This window comes from Sarcophilus harrisii, chromosome X (assembly GCF_902635505.1).
Source record: "Sarcophilus harrisii chromosome X, mSarHar1.11, whole genome shotgun sequence".
Lineage (NCBI taxonomy): Eukaryota > Metazoa > Chordata > Mammalia > Dasyuromorphia > Dasyuridae > Sarcophilus > Sarcophilus harrisii.
The window spans coordinates 55,971,431-55,994,315 of NC_045432.1; the positions used below are offsets into that span (position 1 = coordinate 55,971,431).

A 22,885-nucleotide genomic window follows, 5' to 3' on the forward strand; every position below is an offset into this window, starting at 1 on the left:
CACCTAACATCACAAAATGGAACAATCAGAAAAATCTATATAGTGCAATTAAAAGGACTAAACCCTGAATTATTCAAATAAGTTACTAAAAGTAGAAAGTAGGGCAAAGACAACAGAACTGACATTAACTAATATAAGTTCATCTAGAAGTTTAACCAACACAAATTGTCACAAGAGAATAAAACAGCCCAGGAAACACCTTATTTAATAGCAAACATCTAACATGACTAGCAAAATGGAAAGAGATGGCTACAAAAGGAAAAATCAAGTTATAATATTAATCTAATATGTAAATCTTAAAAAACTGGGTAATTATTAATAATAGCTCATAAATCAGAAGTGCACTGGAGGATTAAAATATGGCAAGATATTTCATCAAGCAACATAATGCTGAGCATATCCAAAGGTTAAAATGGAAGGACTAAAACCTGAAGAAAAATGAAAAAGATGTGCAAAAGTCATTTGAATAAACATTTTCTCCACAAAGAACAGACTTGCATAACTGGGTACTAACATGTTAGTAAAACTGCTAACTAATACCAAAGAGAAAAAAGATAGATAATAGTCAGAGGAATCATGGAATTAGCATTTTAGAGTTGACAGGGACCATAGCAGCCATATAGTACAATCTACAAACCAAATGAATATCTTCCATAACATCCCTGACAAATGTTCTTCCAGCCCCATCTTGAAGATCCAAGGAACAGGAACTCACAACCTTTTGAGGCAGCCCAATCCATTTTTGGACAGCTCAAATTCTAAGTTAGATTTTTACTGTCACTGAAATTTGCCTCTTTGTAAATTCTAGTCACTTGTTTCTGCCAATTAAGTAAACTAACAAGCTTATTTTTGTCATCATATCAGAGCCTTTCAAAATAAAGCCATCGTAGCCAAAAAACCCTTCCTTTTTAAGACTAAACATGATCAATTCCCTTACAACCCAGTTCTCATATAAAATAGGCTCAAGACTATTCACCATCATGATTGCCTTCCACTGTATATTCTAGCTTATCAATGTCCACCTGAACCTGTAGTGCCCATGAGTCAACAAAATATTCCATATGAAGTCTAACAAGAGCAGAGTAAAGAAGAAGCTGACATGTTCCTATTCCTAGAAGCTATCTCACAATGAAGCTCAGACTACATTTAGTATTTTTGGCTCTTCATATCAGGTAAAATGTGCAGTTCACCAAAAGCCCAGACCTTTTTTTTTTTTTTTTTTTTTTTTTTGAAAACAACTGATATCTATTCATACCTACCCCAATCCTGTACTGATGAAGTTAATTTTTTTTTCTACTGAAGTTCAAGGCTTGACATTTATCATTAATGAACCTCAATTTATTAGATTCAGCCTAATCCTTTATCCCATCAAAATCTTTTTTGGATCTCGATTTTGTTATTGACTATTCCTCCATCCCTCCAAGGTCTCTGTAATCTATAAACTGGATTAGCATACCAACTATACCTTTATCCCAGTCACTGATGAGAATGTTAAACATTATAAGGCCAAAAAGAGATAGCTAGTTACTCCATTGGAGAATTTTCCCCATACTGATACTGAAACATTTAAAAATTACTTTGTATCTAAATATCCAAGTTTTAAATCTATTTGACTGAATTACTAACTTGTGTCATTCTATTTTCGACATAAAAAATTATATTTCATAAAAAGCTTTGCTATAATCTAGGTAAGATACACCCAAAATATTACCTTCATGTCTTAGTTAAGTAATCCTATCAAAAATGAGAAGGGTGGGGGGGGAGAGAAAAAGAGAGAAAGTTGCTACTCTGGTATGACTAGCCTTGACCTTACTGCTTAACTGGCTTAGCTTTTAAAATTATATAACCCCCCCTGATATAATTTATACTACTTCAGGGTAATTTTTTTTAGAAGAATTTAACAGAAAATATAAGTCAATGAGACATAAAGAATGTATTATGTGCTCACTATGTATATGCCAGGCACTGTGCTAAGAAATGAAAATACAAAAAAAGTTTAAAAAAAAAAAAAAAGATTCCCTGCTCTGAAAAAGCTGACCCATAATCAAATGAAAGAGACAAAGGGAGAGGAGAAAAAAGGCAACGTAGTTATTATATACAAACAAATTCAGTACAGGACATATGGGGGAAAAATATCCCAGAGAGAAACCTGTTATGCAGCATCACCACAATAATACTGATGCACAACTTCCCAAAATGAATACATCCCACTCTCTTATTAAATATGGGTCTATTTCACTTCCGGTATACATTAACTAAGATATTTTTAATACTGGACAAACTCTATGTTGTTTATCCAAGTATGGATCACAGTATGAACAAAAGGTGTCAATTCTGCTTTTCTGGTGTTGATGGATGGGTCGAAAACTCGAAAGATTATAGATTTCATTTGCCAGGGTCCTCTATTGAGGCTGGGGCTTTATGTAGTAAGATCAATGTAATTCTGGGGTTTTATGTAATAAGATCAATGACATCTGTCAACAAAAACATCTGGAGCAGCTCAAAATCTTCAGGAATAATAGCTTCACTTAAACTCTATGGTAGACATCCTTAATTTTGTGGGCATTCTTTGGAGAGAATCTATCTCCTTCTTGTTTGTATATCTTGTTAGATACGTATAATCAGAGACCACAAGGGAAGTTATCTATTTGAAGAAATCTTTAGTGATTTTAAGATGCAAAGAAGAGAGACATTATTATTCCCACCAAACCAAACGCTTTCATGTTATAACAGCCAGGAACATTAAGAGAAAAGAATCATTTATAAACTGCACGTTCAGTTGATTATGTGTCGGTAAGAAAGCAGTTTTTTGTTTGTTCTCTGACTCTATCATTGATGCCAGCACTATGTGAATAGATAATTCTCTAACAGGGGAAAAAAAAACCCAATAACGTGGCCCATAAAGCCAGAGAATGAGGTGAAAAAATATCATGACAGTCCCAAAATGTAACATGACTATCACAAGAGGTAGTGGATCATAAATCCTTAAAGATCTTCCAATATAAGTTATGTATGTTGTAGAACCAAAGTAAAACACACAACCTGTGGGATGTAACAACCCTCAACCCCTATATACCCGAATTAAATTAAAATGCAATTGAGAAACATTTAACAAGAGAAAGTAAAATACTACATGGTATATAGATTATGTTACTATGTAGTTTTCTAAGTCAATATGCACCAGGGAAGGATGCTTATGTATGACTAAGTGACCTCGTTTCTACTGGAGTTTTACACCTCAAGGATAAGTGTTTCTGTTCAGGTGTACACTGAAATAGATTCCGTTTCAAGTTACTTAATATTTTTTATTTGTATTTTGTATACAACACTAAACAGTGTGCTGATGGGGTTGAAAACCCAATAAGGGGAAGCATCTGGAGATTTTACAATGAGAATCAAGATAGAGGAGTCTATGCAATAATCAACACAACTTCCGGAGCAGTCTTTTCAAAGAGCCCTGTCTGATTGAAGTTACTCTACTGTGAAGAAAATAACAGGTAGCATTCATTAAAAAACACACCTGAGAAATGGAAAGATTTGTGGCACCAGATGAGGTTGTAACAAGCCCTTCTTTCAAAGCTTAGAAACCTTGGCAATTAGAGTCTTAGAAGTATGATGCCTTTCAACTGTACTCACAAAGGAATGAAGCCTGGATTTATTCTAATATCTTAAATCCTTGACTGCTCTTAAGATAGTGGATCTAACAAATACATATCTCAGTGATGAACATTTTGGTGTTGGCCATTATAAAAGAATTCATAGTATTTGAAAACACTGCAGCTGGCAATTTATCTAAGACACAAAAAGAAAAAAGAATTTCAGATAACACAATCCCATTCATCTTATTTGTACATGGCTACTATCCAGATATTTAGATTTGATAAAATTATCAATAGGACATTTTTTTAAAAATAAAAGTCACACTAATTATGCAACATAAGAAATTACATAGTAAAAATGAATAGTCATTTCAAATAGTTTCTTATTTATAATTTCAATCTTATATCATCAATATTCCCTTAAAATAATACAAGATTCAATTCTTTAAACATTACATCTGTACTAGGTGCAAAGCACTGTACTGTGGGCTGGAAACATGCACACACAAAAATGGAAACAAATATGGATGCACAATTAATTAATCTACCAACAGAGATTTTTTAAAAGATATGAACATAAGATGAAAGCAAAGATAAGTAAAAGAAGATGAATACAAGAGCCTTGCATGGTCCTGTAAATATAGTGTTCAGAGTGCTAAAGCTCATAATGAGCTGGCGCAGGAAAAGTGGGTAAAGACAAGAAAAAGGGTGGGGTATTGTTAGCTATCCCGAGAAAAAGAGGAAGATCAAAGGAAGGCTAGAACTACTGCTTAGGGAAGATGGGATAATAACTGAAATGAAACACGATATGTTCATTCAATTGTAAATTTCTTCAATTTTTCTTGGCACAGAGAATGACCTTTATACCCGTAATGACTGGAAAGAAAATAGTTAAGAGAGTAGTGCTAAAAAATAAGTAAGGTGATGATAAGAGAACACCTAGTTCTTCTTGATGAATTCAAGTTACTTGGTTCAGATGAACTATATTATCAGCTGAGTTACTATCATTGGTATGTAGAAGCTGACAGAGACTAAGAGATATGGAAGGACTCATTTTCAACTGAATCTACAAACAAAAGCCAAAGAGGTTGACTTTTATTCCTCGAAAATTCAAGAACAGATCACAGAAGAGGAGGGTAGGGACATTTAAAATGGAGACAGGACCACAAAAAGGCAGCACAGCTTCCAAAAATAGGTTACACCTGACTATTTCCTGCCATTTTGGAAAGGATTACTAAACTAGTTGAACAGGAAAATGCTATATATACTATATGCTTGGACTTTAGGAAAGCAACTCCTTTTATTCTAGCAAAACAGATGAGTATATAGACAATATAATAACAGAATTAGTTAGAATGAGAATGTTTGGAATCAAAGAGAAGCTACTAATGACTCAATATTAACACAGTGAATTCTCCAGTGCAGCAAAGCATATTTGGCTCTGTGCAATAAAGGATGCTTTTCAGTGATTAAGATAACTATAAAGCTATATAACATGCACATTCACATTGCAGACAATAAGCAACTAAGAGGTCTGACTAATATACAGGATGACAGAAGAAGGATCCTAAAAGAACTCGATAAGGGATAATAGGGGGCAACATCTATTAAGACATTTGGGGAAGCTAGGTGGTATAGTGGGTAGAACACTGGCCCTAGAGTCAGAAGGACCTGACTTCAAATCTGGCCTCGGACGATTATTAGCTTTGTGAGTCTGGGCAAGTCACTTAATATTGACTGCCTTCATATCTCTCTACTCTCCTTCCCCAAAAGACATTCAGTAAATAACCATGTATAATAATTGTTGCTATTGCACTGTGACACTTTGTGACCCCCAAGACCTATAATGCTACAAAGACCCTTCTATTCTCTAATGTCTCCTGAAATCTGCCCAGGTTCACTTTTAATACTTCCATGACACTGACTATTCACCTCATCCTCTGCCATCATTTTTTCCTTTAGGCATCAATCTTTGCCAACATCAAAATCTTTTCCAAAGAGTTCCATCTTCCCAGTGTGTGGTCCAAGTATTTGAGCTTCAGTTGAAGTATCTGATCTTCCAGTGAAGAATCTGAATATATATCTTTTAAGTACTAATATGGGAACCTTGCTATCTAAGGGACTCTCCAAAGTCTTCTCCAGCACATTTCAAAACTGTTGTTTCTGTGATGATTAGCTTTTTTAATAGCCCAATCCTCACAGCCATGTAGACCTTTGTGGACAGATGTCTGTGTTTTTTGGATTAATGTCCAGATTTGCCACAGCTTTCCTTTCAAGGAATAAGCACCTTTTAATTTCATGTCTGCAGTCACAATCTGCAGGGATATTTTAGTCCAAGAATATAAAACCTGATTTTACTTCCACTTCTTCTCCCTCTATTTTCCAGAAGTGATGGGACCAATTGTCAAGGTGTTAAGTTTTTTTGATGTTAAGCTTCAAGACATCGTTTGTACTTTCCTGCTTCACTCTCATTAAGAGACTTCTTAATTTTTCACTTTCTGCCATCAGAATGGTGCCATCGACATATCTGAGATTGATGCTGAAAAATTGCCCATGCATGTTTTCAAAATAAAGAGCTTTAATAAAAATCAAACAAATCAAAAAGGTAACAATTTACAATCTTGTCATTCTGTCCCAATAGATAACTAATCAATGTAATCCAATATGGATGTAACATACAAAGAAGCAAATACATGTTTAGTATCGGAAAAAATCATGTTAAATTACAGCTTGCACAAGTGGAATGGGTGACCCCGAGAGCTAGAACAGTTCTTTAAGAAGAGAATGGATGAACAGGATGATTTCAGAAAGGCCTGGAGAGACTTACATGAACTGATGCTGAGTGAAATGAGCAGGAACAAGAGAACATTATATACTTCAACAACAATACTATATGATGATCAATTCTGATGGACGTGGCCCTCTTCAGCAATGAGATGGACCAAATCAATTCCAATAGAGCAGTAATGAATTGAACCAGCTACACTCGGTGAAATAACTCTGGGAGATGACTATGAAGCACTATGTAGAATTCCCAATCCCTCTATTTTTGTCCGCCTGCATTTTTGATTTCCTTCACAGGCTAATTGTACACTATTTCAGAGTCCGATTCTTTTTGTACAGCAAAATAACTGTTTGGACATGTATACTTATATTGTATTTAATTTATACTTTAACATATTTAACATGTATTGGTCAAACTGCCATCTAGGAGAGGGGGTGGGGGGAAGGAGGAGAAAAATTGGAACAAAAGGTTTTGCGATTGTCAATGCTGTAAAATTATCCATGCATATAACTTGTAAATAAAAAGCTATAATAAAAAGAAAAAAAAAAGGAAGAGAATGGATGACCACTTATTGAATACATTTTAGTGGAATTTCCTTCTTAGTATATGTTGCATTGAATTTCCTTGCAACTCTAAATTTCTGTGAAACATTTCTATCCTAGAGAACATTACGGTGTGTTGGAGGCCACTGAGGAAAGAAATCCTGATTCATTCTTTCTTTTTATTTGTGTAGTGAATATAAAACAAGATAGGAAGCGATGAAAGCAAAGTAGAAATTCAGGAAAAATACTTTACAAAAATGAAAAGAGAAAAAAAGCCTAAAGAACAGCGTCTCGCATATAGCAATGTACTTTAACTGACTAAAGTTATGAAATCTAACAACTACTTGATTTTACAAATAAAAAAACAACAACAATAAAAAAAAAAACTATATTAGTTGGGGTATTCTATGGAAATAAAACAAAAAAATTTTTCCTCCTTCAAAGTAAAATGTATTTTATCCAAAATAGACTTTTTCTTAAACAGATACATCAAAGTTATTGGCTTTATTTCACTCTAATGAAAATTATTAGAAATCCATGGTTATTGCTATGACTCTATGTTTCATTCAAAATAATGCATAAAGAGAAGAAAGATTAAGATTTTAGAACCTTACTAATAAGGAGTCTAATTAATAGACTGTTGGTGAAGTTGTGAATTGTTCCAACATTTCTGGAGGGCAATTTGGAACTACGAACAAAAGGCTATCAAACTGTGCATATTCTTTGATCCAGCAGTGTCTTTACTGAGTCTGTTTCCCACAGAGAACATAAAAAAGGGGAAAGGACCCATATGTGCAAAAATGTTTGTGGCAGCCCTTTCTGCAGTGGCAAGGAACTGGAAACTGAGGGGACGCCCATCAGTTAGGGAATTGCTTATTGTTATGGTATATTAATATTTACACAATGATATTGTTCGATAACAAACTATCAGCAGGATAATTTAAAAGAAATGATTACATAATCTAATGCTGAGTGAAGTGAGTAGAACAAAGAGAACATTATATATAGCAACAACAAGATTATGTTATGATTAACTCATGATAACAACATCTGGACTTTTGTTAATATTCACTTACCTGTTAAGTGATCTAGGTAGTACTGATAAAGTTTGCACTGAATTGGTGTCATTCTTACAGCTAAAACATATTCATGCTTTGGTGGCAGGAACTTTGTTAGGGCTGTATAATCTTTTCTCTGGCATAAGAAAAAGTCAATAAAGAAATCAATCAATGAAAGTAAAACACTAGTAGTGGTGAGCTGATCTCACAAACAAAAAAGTCTGCACATAAACTTGTCAAACATTCAGGAAAACTCTGGTCAGTTATCAGCTCGATATCTGCCATACCTTTGAAAATCTTTGGAAGTGCAGCTAGATGACGCATTGGATAGAGTACCAGCCTGGAAGTCAGGAGGACCTGAGTTCAAATCTAGCCCAGACACTTAACGCTTCCTAACTGCGTGTCCCTTGCAAGTCACTTAACCCCAACTGCCTTAACCAAAAAAAAAAAAAAAAAAAAAAAAAAAAAAAAGGAAAGGAAAGGAACAGAAAGTAAAAGAAAAGAAAAAAGGAATCTTTTGGCATCTTTTCTACAATGATGCATAGTCCACAGTTTAACGACCTCCTTTTCTGCTTTAAATGAAATACCTGTATTATGGGAGTCTTATTCTCAAGAGTGCCCTGGAAAAAAACAGCAAAGGAATAACTCGATTGCACAACATTCTATGCAGGTCTATCAGGTTTTTTCTTAGTGCCAATGAACAATTTTAATCCTTACTCACAAGTGAGGTAACTAGATAATGATTTGATAATAGTATTAACATTGTTTTCAGTGGTCCCCTGCAGGAATAAAGCAGCTAAATGGAAGGAAAACAAAGCATTATCTTCCAAGTATAATATAAATTCTTAAGGGCAGGGACTGTTTGATTTCTGTGTCTCTTCCCTCTCTTCTCCCCCACAAATACCTTGCACACATAGCTTAATAATTACTGAATTCTTTTCATTTAAGATAACAGGGTCCAATTAACAAGATGTTCTCTAGGACTGTATTATAAATATTTGGGGGGCAGATAAATATACATTTGTAAAATCTTAAACAAAATCTAACACAGATAAGTCTTTGCAATAATAATTCCAAATTAGTGAGATTTTATAAAATCAAAGGATTAACAACAGTAGGCCAGATAATTTCCCAACTATAAGAAATCTGTAATCTCTTTTCTACTCCTCTCTACTATAAATCTATCCATTTCCCCCAAGTACTGCTTCCATTAAAGCCTAAGAAGATATAGGAAGTTTATTTAAACAACCCAACACCAGACTTAAATTATAGCTTATAAAAACATTCTCTTCCCCCCTAAGTCTACATATAGTTTCAGGTGCATAGAGACGTTATAATAAAGAAATTTCATCCACCAATGAAATTCTACAACTTAAATGCTAAGAATGCTTAGGAGGTGATTTGCAGAGTCAGTGCAGCAGCATGTGTCAGAAGGAGGTCTTTAGACCAGGCCAGCTAGCTATTTACATTATCAGAATTTCTCATACAAGCAGGCAAAATGAAAATTAACACTTAAATGAGCACAAATTCCATCAGCCTCAGATCTGTGATTCCAAGCTGCTAGAAGTTTGCCTTCCTTCTATATATTATCTTTCATCTACTTTGTATATATAACTTCTATGAAACTGTTGCCATCCCCGTTAAAATATGAGCTCCTTGAAAGGCAGACTACTTTTTTCCTGTCTTTATATTTGTACTGCTTAAAACAAAGTAAGAGCTTAATAAAAACTTGCCTACTAATTAAATGTTTCATAGAATAGCTATTAGTGAATTTTTGATTCCTAAAGGAAAAAAAAAATTCTAATACTATTTTTTAAATGCCATAAATATATTTGAATAGAACCAGATTTTTAAAAAATATACAGATTTAAGAAAATTAGCATTAACAAATAATTTAAGTCATAAGGCCAAAAGTGAGACAATTTGACACTGAGAATGATAGTCTTAGATTCAGGAAGGTTAAAATTTAAGCCCTCTTTTAAGGTATTGGTAGAGTGATCCTAAGTAATTCACTTAACTGCACGGTGCCACCAAAAAACCTTCAAAGACTCTAGGTGAAAGCTGAATTACCAATCTGCATAGAATACTTAGCTTCAATACCAAAATTCCCCAGACCAATAAACCCTTAAGTCAGAACTGGGCAATGCTGATCCTCCCAACTCACCCTCTCAAACTAGTAACACAAAAGAAACTTTAAAAAAACCTCTGAATTCAACTACCATGACAGTTAGAAAAGATGAAGTAAAACTAATATAAACTATATACGACAAAAAAGAAAGGTACCAGTTAAGCCATATTTCAAATTATATTGACTTCTTCCACATTTCTCAGGTGTCATAGTATTTCAAAATAACAATATTTTCATGAAACAAATTTGTACCTGCACACATCCAGCTAACATTTCATACAAAATGTGGGCCCGTTTTTTCATCACTCTGACATCAACCATGGTAGAATCTGCACACTGACCATTCTGGATTGGATTTATGAATCGATTCCTGAATTCTTTAATGGACCCAAGCAAATTCTCCTTGATAAAGTTAACCATGCAATGATCTAAGAGAAAAAATGGTAAGATTTATTTATTAACAATACCTGTCCTTCAAAGGGTTAAAGTTCTCATAAACAATTATGTAATAAGGTACACATTTCAAATTACACCATAATAAGGCAATTTTAGGGTTATTCTGCAAAAAAAAGAAAACCAAATAAAATTAGAAAAAACATTTGCAATAAATTTCATACAGTGTAGACAACTTGAATGATCTTGTGACAAAAATAACCACTATGAACAGTAGCCACAAGGTACAGTAATACCCAGTTTGTTAACAAAGGCATTTCATCCAAAATCACTACTCTTTACAGAACTCAGATGAGGGGTGTGATGACAAGAATTTATAATTACAACCAGATTTCTGTCAAGAGTAGGACAACTTGTTTAAAAGCACAAACCTAGAATAAAATAAATGAAATCTGATAATAAAATGCTGTAAACACTAATGTTAAATGACTGAAAAATGGGAAACCAAAATGGAGAAAATGAAAAAAGACAAAAATTTAAACAATGACCAATATTAGAACAAAACACCAAATTAAAATGATACAAATAAAAGAGAAATCAAATCAGCAATTAATTATTCCCAAGGGAAAAAAGATGGAAACAAGACTGTATCAACAGAGGTACTATGGCTCAATAAATACATCATTATTCTCCTACTCTCCTCCTGTAGGATGATTTGTTTCCTCTTCACTGCCATTAAATTCAGCATGTAAAAAATAGGATGGCAGTTTCTCTTATTATAATCCAGCATACACAGTTGGGGCACTCTTTTTTAAAGGTTTAATTGTACAAGAGAATTTGTGGAGGACCATCTGTTTCTCCACTGTTCTCTATGGATACAGATAAATGTAGAGAGAACACCAAATTCACGGAGTTAATAGCAGCCAAGAGGATTTTTACCCTCCTAAAACCACATGATGACACTAAATTACATATGGATTTAAGCTGTAGCTCAAGGATATATGCATACAAACTAATAACTAAGAAATGTAAGTGGAGGGTGATTAAAACAAGTTTAAACGGTCACTACAAGAGTTCAAGCTTAACAAAATAGACATTTTGAACAATTTTATTAATTTTATTAATTGGCACATTTCTTTTTTAAAAGACATTTAATTCCCAACATTAGTAAAATTACAATCGAATGCTTCAATAGCTGGAGTTTTCTTTCAAATAAAAATGAGATAGACCTATGAAAAAGTCATGGTCAAATCTAAGTAGGAAAAGAAAAGAAAGTAAGAATCATAGCTAATAAGAAATCTCACAAACAACAGAAATGAAAATGTGTCTTGGGCATGCTCATGTTCAAAGTAACCTAGGTACAGAACAAAGATTTACTTACACTCTATTAGGTTATTCTGTAAAGGGGTTCCGGTTAAAATAATCCTCCTTCTTGAACGAATGGAATTCATGGCTTTTGAAACGGCTGAGGCTTCATTTTTCAAAATGTGGCCTTCATCACAAACAACAAAGTCTGGACCTAATAGAAAATGTGTTGATAACTATCATGTAACTGATAAACAAGACACAAGCATTATGATGCCACAAAAATGTAAACCAATTTTTTAGAAAGTCCTTTCACAATGCTGGTATAGGGGATAAAATATAACAAGTACTTAATAAGGTAACTATATTAATATCACATTCCATTTCAATGATGACTTATTGGGTGGAGAAATAGGGATATCTGTTCAGTGGAATAATACAAAAATATTTGTAATAAAAAATGATATCATTAAAGATAAGTAAAAAAGCTAAGGAATATAAGCAGACACTAGAGCATTTTAAAAGCAAGCGAGGGTTTTAAAATTTTACATTCAATTTGTAAACAAAAAATTTTTATTTTTAATAACTCCCTTGAGTTAAACAGCTAGTAAAATGATCAGAGGCAGGACTAGACCACAAAGTTTCCTTCCTGACCATTATACAAAGTCCTGTCATTCGTTAATACCTTCTTCTTCTTTTGGGGGAGAAGAAGGGAGGAAATTGGGGTTAAGTAACTTGTCCAAAGTCATAAAGGTGTCTGAGGCAGCATTTCAAAGCAGGTCCTACCGACTTCAAGCACAATGCTTCATTTCTTTGGCGCCACCTAGCGAACCCAACATTTTTTTGTTTAATACCAATGATTCACAGGGGTAGAAGGAAATCAATCAAGAAATTTGCTTATGGATTTCATAAAGAAAATCTTACTAAATTGGCATAAGTGAGGGTTTAATAAATGCTTTCTGGCTGATGGTCAAGGCTGTAATATCTTATGTAACTGTGTTATAAAATTGCCCAAATTAAAAGCAACACAAAAAAATTTATGAAATATTTATTATGCTTCTTAGCTTTGTTAGATGATTTAAACCAGTTCCAACTGTTGTTCAGTGATGAAGAGAGCCATCTACACCCAGAGAGAGAGTCCTGTGGGGAACTGAGTATGGACCATATCATAGCATTTTCCCACTTTCTGTTGATGTTTGCTTGATTTTTTTTTTTTATTTCTAGATCCAATTTTTCTTGTGCAGAAAGATAATTGTATAAATATGTATACATAAATTGAATTTAACATATATTTTAACATTTAACATGTCCTGGACTACCTGTCATCTAAAGGAGGGGATAGGGGGAAGGAGGGGAAAATTTGGAACAGAAAGTTTTGCAAGGGTCAATGTTGAAAAATTATCCATGCATATATTTTGTCAATAAAAAGCTTTAATGAAAAATAAGAAAAAGAAAATATTAAAACCAATGTAATCTAAATCTTGGATGAACTAAAGTATGAAAATAAGTATTAGTTTCCCACAGAGACACATATAAATGAAAAACATATGATAATTTGGAGATACCAAAAGATACGACAATCTGAAGTGCAAACTTCTTAATTTAATTGTTCCCTTCTACTAAATTTAAAACTACTCTTGAGTTACTTCTTATAAAACGAGGACAGATAAGATAAAAAAAAAAAACAAAAAAAAAAAAACCCAACCAACCAAGTGGTAAATTGCAGGGGATAAAAAGATCATAAAGTATTCCCACCTTTAGTTGAAAATAAACGACGGTGTAAATGAAGACTCACAATTCAAAAATACTGTAAAAACTTTGGGAAGGCTTAGACACTAACTAGCTCTGTGACACTGGGGCAAATCACTTAACTCCAATTAGTTAAAAAACAAAACAAATCAAAACCAATAATCTTTCCTGAGTTCTCTATCTTGCTTTCTTTCTAGTTTTCAAAAATATTTGAATCTCCTCTTGTTTTGGATATTTTTCTTTTCCTCATCTTTTTGTGATGTGACTCTTGACTACCCAGTTGAATGCTACTTTAGAATCCTTTGCTAGATTATCCCTAGTGAGGCTGCATCCCACTCTTTTGACTCTAAACTTATTATCTTAGAAATCTTAAAAGTTCCCATAGGTTTAATACAGATGACTCTCAAATACATTTGTTCAGTCATGTCCAACTCTTTGTGACTCCGTATCGGGGGTTTCATAGTCAAGGAATTGGAGCAGCTTGCTATTTGCTTTTTTAACTCATTTTACATTTAAGGAAACTAAGGAAAACAAAATTAAGTAAACTGAGCAGGATTATACATATCTTACATATCTGAAGCCAGATTTCAACTGAGGAAAATGAGTCTTCCTAACTTCAAGGGCAGCACTCCATCTACCACCTACCCACCGTCCCCAAATATATAAACATCCCTCAACTTTCTTCTTAGCTCCAGATTTGATGTTATACTTAGATTAAACTCAAGCCTAAAAGAGGAGCCAATATTTTTTCGGCTAAAGTAGTTCATGTTTTTAAACTTTGCTAATGCAATCTAGGGTACCGCTTCCCTTCAGAAAACCAGGCTGGCAAACACATAGCCAGCCTTAATTTTTCCCTGTTCCACATTTTCCAAATCGATTCTGACAGCATATTTCTCTCCACTCACACTCTCACCATCCTGATTCAAGTCTTCACTCCCTCTTGTCTGCAGTATTTAACCAGCCTCTTTGCTTCTAGTTCCCCTTCTTTCCAGTGCATACTCCATAAAGCTGCCAAATTAACATTCTCAAGATACAAGTTTGACCTCATCACTTCCCTATTAAAAATTTTTCAATGAATGCCTATTAGCTTTTGTATATAGTACAAATGTTTGTCTAGCATTTAAAGCCATCCACCCACTTCCAATGTTCCTGTCCAGATTTCTTTTGTAATGGTCTCTTTAATACACTCTACATTCTAGTCAAAACTGGACCTACTTGCTATTCCCTAAACTTAATGGCATCTTCTGCCTTTAGCCATTTTCTTAAATGTACAGAAATATAGACACTCAGATATATGTATAGCTATCTGTCTGCCCATCTCTATACACACACACACAGAGATATGAAAATAAATTTTTGGGTATCTTTTCTTTTTATATCACCTCTAGGCATTTTAGCCTCCTTTTCAGCCAAATTCTTACTGACATACTTTGTTCTTACATCAATTCTGATTGTATTAACAAGCTACTCCCCATGCCTAGAACACCCTTCAATCTTACCTCTATCAGTGTCAATACAGCTTCCATTCTCAGTCAAGTCTCACTTGAACCTACCCTGCTTGTCTCAATCCTTTCTATGTAGACTGAGTATCTGTACAGTAATGGAAGAGCTTGAAAATCAGTACAGTTTTGGGTTTGTCTTTGCATTTAAAGATGCTAGAATTATGAATATTATGAATGCATAAAATGTATTTTAAACTGAACCATCAAACTGAAATTAGAAAGAAAAATTGCCACCAATATGCTATAGGAGTTTTCCATGATTAAGAAACACAATGTTTTTTATTCCCATTAAATGTAAAAAGCAATTCTATCTCACTGCCAGATACAGATACAGCCTTCGATGTACTTTATTCTGAAGAATCTGCCAACTACCACAGGATGGGAGTACTGGGCTTGTTCACCTTGTTTGCAGCAGGACCAACTTAGGAATCGGGGGAAGCCTAGGAGTCACTTTTTAGAAAAAGGTTTTTTTAATTATTAAATTTAATGCTAAAAATTCAGTAAAAAATAAGAGAAAAAAAATCTAAGATTTTCTTCTCCAAATCCACACATAACCTTATAAAGTTTACGAAAAGTAGAACTCAGGTCTTTAAACTCGCATTATACAACACTATGCCATACATGTAGCTAGAGCAGCTTAACCCCAATTTAATGGTATTTATCTCTTGCCCTCTGCTACTGAGAGTTCTTTTTTGTCCTTTCCCCTGTTCTTCCTCCTCAGTAACATTAACCAGTCCGATTATAGAGAAATCAACATGGCTCCAAGTATCTTTATTTTATAAAATAATGTTTGAAGGCGGAGGAAGGGGGGTGACATGTTAATGTTTCATGTTTATAATTTTAGAAAGATCCCAAAATCAACCAAACCAAATATCCAAACTTATTTCTGAGGAGGCCATGAGTCACTGTTTTTAAGCAAGTCCTTTATCCACTAAACCAACAAGAATTGTGTCAAATATAATGACAGATACAAAAAGGTTGCTGAATATCCTCACTGAGCCAATCAAAAGAATTGGGACAAAGTCAAATATATGGAGGCAAAACCTACTGAACAAGAGGCTCTGGAAGGGCATTTGACTCTTAAGGCAAAATCTTCTCAAAAACAAAGAAAATAAGGAGCACACAATAACAAACTGCACTAAGTAGAGGATTCTTTGGTGATGTCAATTCATAAAACAAAAGCAAAAGATGGTTATTGATCACCTAGTACTCTTCTTTTGCTTCTATAGTGATTTGAGTCAAATTAAAGAAATGAAAAGCAAGGTGATAAAAATTACATAACTGTTCAACAAATCATAACTACTAATTTAGCTGTGGGTACCCTAAATGTGAGATATTTGTTTCACAAGTCAACAAATGGATATAGTACAGAAGAATGAAAATGCATTAATATTGATATCCTAAGAAAAGGGAAAATATGAAAGAATAGCAACACAATGGAAGAACTCAGGTTTTCTGTATAGAGGAGAATAAAGAAGTTTCCAAAGCTGGTTCAATTACACAACCAAAAACTTCATGGGACACCTATTCATCTTGCATTGCAAGAAGCAAAAAGACATGAAGACAGCTGTTGAAGGGAAAATCCATCTGAATATTTAAAAATGCAATAGTACACTGCTGAGGATGAGATAGACAAATTCTACAAAGAACTTGCCATAGTCCTGCAAACTAATTCAACATATAATGTCATGCAGAATGATTTCAAAGCAAAAAGAGGCATAAGAAGAAACTGAAAAGAAGACTATGATCAAGAACTAAATCAAAGAGGTCAAAGGTTTATTGGCAACTCAGAAAAGTCATGCCTGTGTTACCCTGAGTATTTGTGTAAGAGTGTCAGATGGCACTGGAAATCACATGAATAAAACATCACAACAAAGTGAAATTCATTGACAGGAAACTATTGTTTATATCATTTCAAAATCACCTATAGATACATTCCACTATATCAGGAGGAAATGTAAATTCAACATGTAAGTTAAGAGAAGGTTCAGAATAGGAATTTTAATGACAATAGCTCAAATTAATCTATTAAGCCAAACTCTTGACTCTGAAAAGTCAGGTATGAAAAAAAATCAATTATCGTCATGTCTTCAAAACAATTAACAAAGAGAAAATTGTCATCAGAATCCAAAGAAGCCAGAAAAGCCTACAGCTAGTCAAACAAACGGTTTTCCAACCAAAGAGGAAGGAAGTAACAGCTGCAAGCAACACTAGATTGAAGAACCAACTGCTCCATAAAACATCATGGATAATGATGAAAGATATAATCCCAGAAAATAACTAAACTAAAAGAGAGTAAAAAAAAGCTTATAGTGAGAATTATATGGCCTAGATAATGCCATTTCAAGATGAAAATGGAAGAAGGAATGGGTACAAAATCAAAATTAAAAAGAAAAAGATAAAAGTAATAAATCTTCAACTCATTGGAAGTATTACCCACCAAGAACCTTTAGTATCATATGAAAGAAAGCAAACGACACTGAAAAGCAAGACACACAAAACAAAAATTTTTAGGCATTGAAAAAGTGATGACTTCAAGATAACTCACAAAGAAGAGGTACTAAAATAAGAAACCTGAACTTTAATATCATCAAGAAGACAAAAATTATGAGAATAGTCTGGAGAGAGAGAGAGAGAGAGAGAGTGTGTGTGTAAAATAATTTTATATAAGAGTAAGGTAGGGAACAAGCAGGCTTTTGCAGAAATTTCTCAATAGTTGATCATATCATTATAATCAAGGAAAGGATAGAAAGTAGTGGTTGTCAAACAAGGGTCTTTGAGACACTTTCATGGGCACTATAAAATAAAAATTAAATTCATAGTAACACTAAAACATTTTAATTTCTAATACAATAAATATTAAAAGATGAAACCCACATAAACAAAGGCTTTGGGGAGGGGAATAGCTTCAACAATTTCTAAGAGTGTAAAAGAGTTCTAAGATCAAAAAAGGTTGAGAACTGTTGGAGCACAAAATATAATAAAAGCCTTTTATAATTGTTATGATTTGTTATCACAGATTGATTACAGTCTTCAATAGTACACTTGGTACCATATTTTCTGAAAACCCAAATCAAGACACAACTAACTCAAGGATATTGGTTTTGCACATTCTATTAAAAACTACATTTTCCCTTAAAATCATGGCTATATTGGAAAGAAAGGTTTGCTGGAAGCAATGTAATGTAAATAAGACATGGCTATCGCACTTCAAGGAAGTCATAACACTCCAGTATGGAAGATAAGTCTTGAATACAAAAGGTATAATATATGTGAGAATGTGATTCATAAAAGTGACAGGAACAAAGAACTTTAGAGTTCAAAGCAATTTTCTTTCTTTTTTTTTTTTTGTTGTTGTTAAAACTTTTAATTTTCAACATTTACTTTTACAAATCCTTGTATTCCACATTTTTTTCCTTCCCTTCTCTCCACTCTGTCCCCAGATGGCAAATATTCTAATGTGTTAAACCAGTACAATTCTTTTATACCTATTTCCACAATTATCATATTGCATATGAAAAGGCAAACCATAAAGTGAAAAAAAAGAAAAAGAAAACAAAATGCAAGCAAACAACAACAAAGAGCGAAAAAACTATGTTGTGATACACAGTCCACACAGTCCTCTCTCTGGGGGCAGATGGCTCTCTTCATAACAAGACCATTGGAACTAGCCTGAATCACTGTTGTAAAGAGCCATGGCCATCCAAACTGATCATTCAAAACCTTGCTATTGTTATATACAATGATTTTTTGTTTCTACTCACTTCAATTAGCATCCATTCACACACAAAAAAAAAAAAAAAAAAAAAAAAAGCGGTTCTGACCTCTCTGAAATCATCCTGCTGATCGTTTCTTATGGAACAATAATATCCCATAACATCCACATAGCATAACCTATTTAGCCATTTCGCAACTGATGGGTATTCATTAATTTCTAGTTCCTTGACACTACAAAAAGTGCTTCTACATACATTTTTGCACACATCGGTCCTTTTCCCTTTTTTATGATCTCATCAAGTTACAGGCCCAAGATAGAGGCACTGATGGATCAAAGGATAGACACAATTTGATAGCCCTTTGGGCATAATTTTAAATTACAGAGCACTTTTCATATGGAGATCAGGAAATGTTCTAGAAAGAAGAGGCAGTAACTCAGCTGAGCACTCAGAAGTGTTTGGATTTCAGTAACCCAAGAGGTCATGGGTTAAGAAGAGGTTTTCTAAATTGAAAACCAACAACAAAGACAAGAAAGTATAAAAAAAAACATAAAGGTTTATACAGTAGTATAAGAAATATGGCCAGAGAAGGTTTAACAAGGGAAAAAAAAAGGGTTACCTTAAAAAGCACAAGCTGATAGTGCTATACTGGGTCATCGGATCCCAAATTTACAAGTAGAAGTGAGCTGAGAGATCATTGAACTAGTCTTCCACATACATTTTTCAAATGAGAAAAATCAGGTGCAGCGGACCAGAGAAGGGACTTAAACAACATTATATGGGCACAGATTGGCAGAGAAAGGATATGAGTCCTGATTCTCTGCCAGCTGGTCCACTATGCCTCTCTGTACCACACCACCAGCAGGTACAGATTAGAGGGAAGCATAAATGAAGAGTAGGAGATCAGTGAGTGGAACATTAAAATAATAGATTTATTTATTCAAGAATTCAAAATTAAAACTCGTGTCTTGACCTCATGCACAAAAACAGCTTACCTGGGTCAACAAGAGCTTTGTTAAATATTTCTTTTAGTTTCCTACTCTTGACATTTCTTCCTTGAGCAAGATTTCGATACATTTCATAGCCAATAATCATGACACCCCCATCTTCCTGCCACCTTTGCAGCATGTAGCTTCTCTCCTGAGGGCGTTTCACAGTTGCCAATTCTGAGACCTATCGTGGGAGTGAGGGAGGAAGGGGACAAAATAAGAGTTTTTAAAAGACATTTTTAATAATACATGAAAAAATTTTAGATAGTGACATCCTGTAATTTTAAAGTTACAACATCATAAATAATAATTTCAATTTAATATCTTTGAACTGCACAATTGACAAAGACATAATCATATTGACAACCTCTTCTTCTGAATATTCTCTGGTCATTCTCAAAAGCATGTCTTCTTATATTCACTTTTTTTCACTAGTTCATGATAGCACAAAATTTTGCACTAAGCCTTCTCGCATCTTCACACACTTCACCTTGGTTATTATATGTTCTACTCAATGACTTGAAATACTAACTCTACGAATTTTCCCCAAATCTATATGTCCATTCCCATTTTCTTCATAGAAACCAAATCCCACAAGTAAATAAATTTCACTTAACACTTTCTTCCTTCATCCCAATTGTCTTCTTTCCATAATGTGCCTGATCTACTCAAAACTTCAATCACTTTGGATTCTTTACTCAACTTAAAATCCATACAGATGCTAATATTCTAAGTTTTACTTATTTCTTATCTTTCCCAAAACTATCTCCTTCTCTTGCCCCAGAAGCTTTCCTACAAATAATTACAAAATAGCATTTCAATAGCCACTGAAAGTTTTGGTAAGTTTTTTAAAGCGAAATGAGGAAAAGGTAGAGAAGAAGCCATCTAGTCCAACCCAACAATGAATCATGAATACCACCTATAGTGTCCAGAAAGACAAACAGTGATGAAAAGTACCTCAAGTTTCTCCTCATCGTCTAATCCATCTTGCCATTTTTCAAATTCATTCATCCAGTTCAAAGCAGTGTTAAGGGGACATACCACCAGAGCTGTACTAAAATCCAATTTGTCACACAACAAAACTGTATGAAGAAAACTCACCACCTACCAAAAAAGAAAAAAAAATTCAGAATATGTTTAAATTAACAAAAAATATTAAAATGTTTAAATATGGTTAAATATTTATGGTTAAAATATGGTGAAAAATTATTATTTTATTCCATAAGCAGCCAAAAAGATGTTAAGACAAGGAATAATAACTAAATTTATACAACACTCTACAATTTAAAAGAATAAATCACCAATAGAATAATTCTGATTGGAGACAAAGTAAACAAAGTAGAAAACAAGTCCTTCACAGGAAAAAATGACCAATAAATATCGTGACAGTAAATGGTAGTGCTAAGCAGACAATTTATCATTTCTTTCAAATACGTAATTAAAGCTAATGACTCTCTAATTGTAGAAATTTACTGCAAAATTATAAGGGATCCTATTAACATCTAATGAAGCAATATCTTCCGTTAATATCATTAAGGGTCTGGTAAAAACTACATCATAGTAATATGTCACAGAGGGAAGTCAATTCCACAGGATAATAGAACAATAATGGAACTACAAACAAACCAACCAAGCCTGAGTTGTCAAAAGCCATTTAGTCTTAACCTAAAGTAACTAATAAGGTTTTTACAGGTTTTGTAGAGGGGAAGGATTTGGGCAACACTGTATTAAAGACATGATTAAAAGTTAGTGGTCAGGACAATGTTATGCAGAGTACTCCTGTAAGGCAGGATTTACACACTTTAAAAAATGTTTGATGAAAGTTATATGAATACACATACACTTATTTCATCTCTGGTAAAAAAAAAAATTGTACAAACATATAAGGTAACAATAGTTTTCAATTTAGAATTCATGAAATAAGTATATTATATATCTATATCATGCAATATTAAAAATATAAAAGTACTAAGAGTTCTAACGACTATATTATATATACATGCATTATAAGTGTGTGTGTGTGTGTGTGTGTGTAAAATCAATTACATATTTATCTTCCAGAACTGAAAAATTTTAAGATTGTCATCCTACAAGTGCCTACTGGGACCTTCATATTTATCACCTCCTACCTGTAATGTCTTTCCCAGACCCATGCAGTGGGCAAGAATGCATCCAGAACCTGCAGATTTCTTGGTTTTACTCACAGATTCACAACAACAATCCCACATGAATTGAACACCTAAAGAAAATAATTTAAATTAGAAAGCTCAACATACACATGCTTCAAGACCAAAATTAGGCTTTCAAAAATACATAAAACAAAGATGTCATATTTCATTCAGAATCAAAAGTAATAAGATAAAAAGTACAAGCAAATACAAATCAATTTTAAGTCAACTATCAAAATTTCTATTCTTGAGCCACAAAGGAAGTCAAGTGACTGGATGAAATACTCTTTTCAAGTCTAAATCTATAATTTTAAATATGACTATCTTCACTCCAAGAGGATGAGATGCTAAATTTTATACAAAATGACAAGCATGACTAAGTGGTTATAAACTAAACTTACATTTAACAGTAATACTTCAGGCTGAGGGGAGGCATGCAAACATGGAGGGGTTGAGAGCTACATAAATTCTCATGAATAAAAATAAGTAATGACCCAAGGAGACCAAGAGTAAATATTGAAAACTGTGGGTTGTAAATTTTTGAATACAGATGTCTACACTTTTAAAATTAAGTAATCTGAGAGATAAGTGAAAGAGAGGCAGTGAAATCTCTAATTTATTTTCTTACCATCTACTTGATGGGGTTTCAATTTGGTTACCATGTTTCTGTGAACCTGTACTAAAGGTTCTTTGGTTTCTTCATCTTCATCTAAAACCAATTTTGTTGTAATTGGACATTTAATAGGTGAAGCGTCTTCAATTTCTATCACCTGAATGGAAAGCACACAGAATATGAAAGGAAAAAACTAGGGTCAAATGTAATTAATAAAAACAAATAACTGTTGTGGATATCACATTGTTTTACCACAGGGACCATTCTTGGGCTTTGATGTACCAGCTATCAATTCTTGCACCAACTTACCTCCCTGTGCATCTACATTTCCAATTTTC

General features: G+C 33.6%; 1 protein-coding gene across 11 annotated transcripts in view; it reads right to left on the minus strand.

The window, feature by feature from the left end:
- The window catches only part of ATRX (ATRX chromatin remodeler), a 184,856-nt gene that overhangs the window by 55,276 nt on the left and 106,695 nt on the right, over window positions 1–22,885 (minus strand). For all 11 annotated transcript variants that reach the window (XM_031944868.1, XM_031944866.1, XM_031944870.1 and 8 more), the window contains 7 exons: window positions 22,563–22,704; window positions 21,896–22,005; window positions 20,724–20,870; window positions 19,773–19,950; window positions 11,887–12,024; window positions 10,365–10,540; window positions 8,003–8,120 (listed from right to left, as the gene is read on the minus strand). In XM_031944868.1, coding sequence (XP_031800728.1) covers window positions 8,003–8,120; window positions 10,365–10,540; window positions 11,887–12,024; window positions 19,773–19,950; window positions 20,724–20,870; window positions 21,896–22,005; window positions 22,563–22,704 — 1,009 coding nt within the window. The remainder of the gene's footprint in view (window positions 1–8,002; window positions 8,121–10,364; window positions 10,541–11,886; window positions 12,025–19,772; window positions 19,951–20,723; window positions 20,871–21,895; window positions 22,006–22,562; window positions 22,705–22,885) is intronic.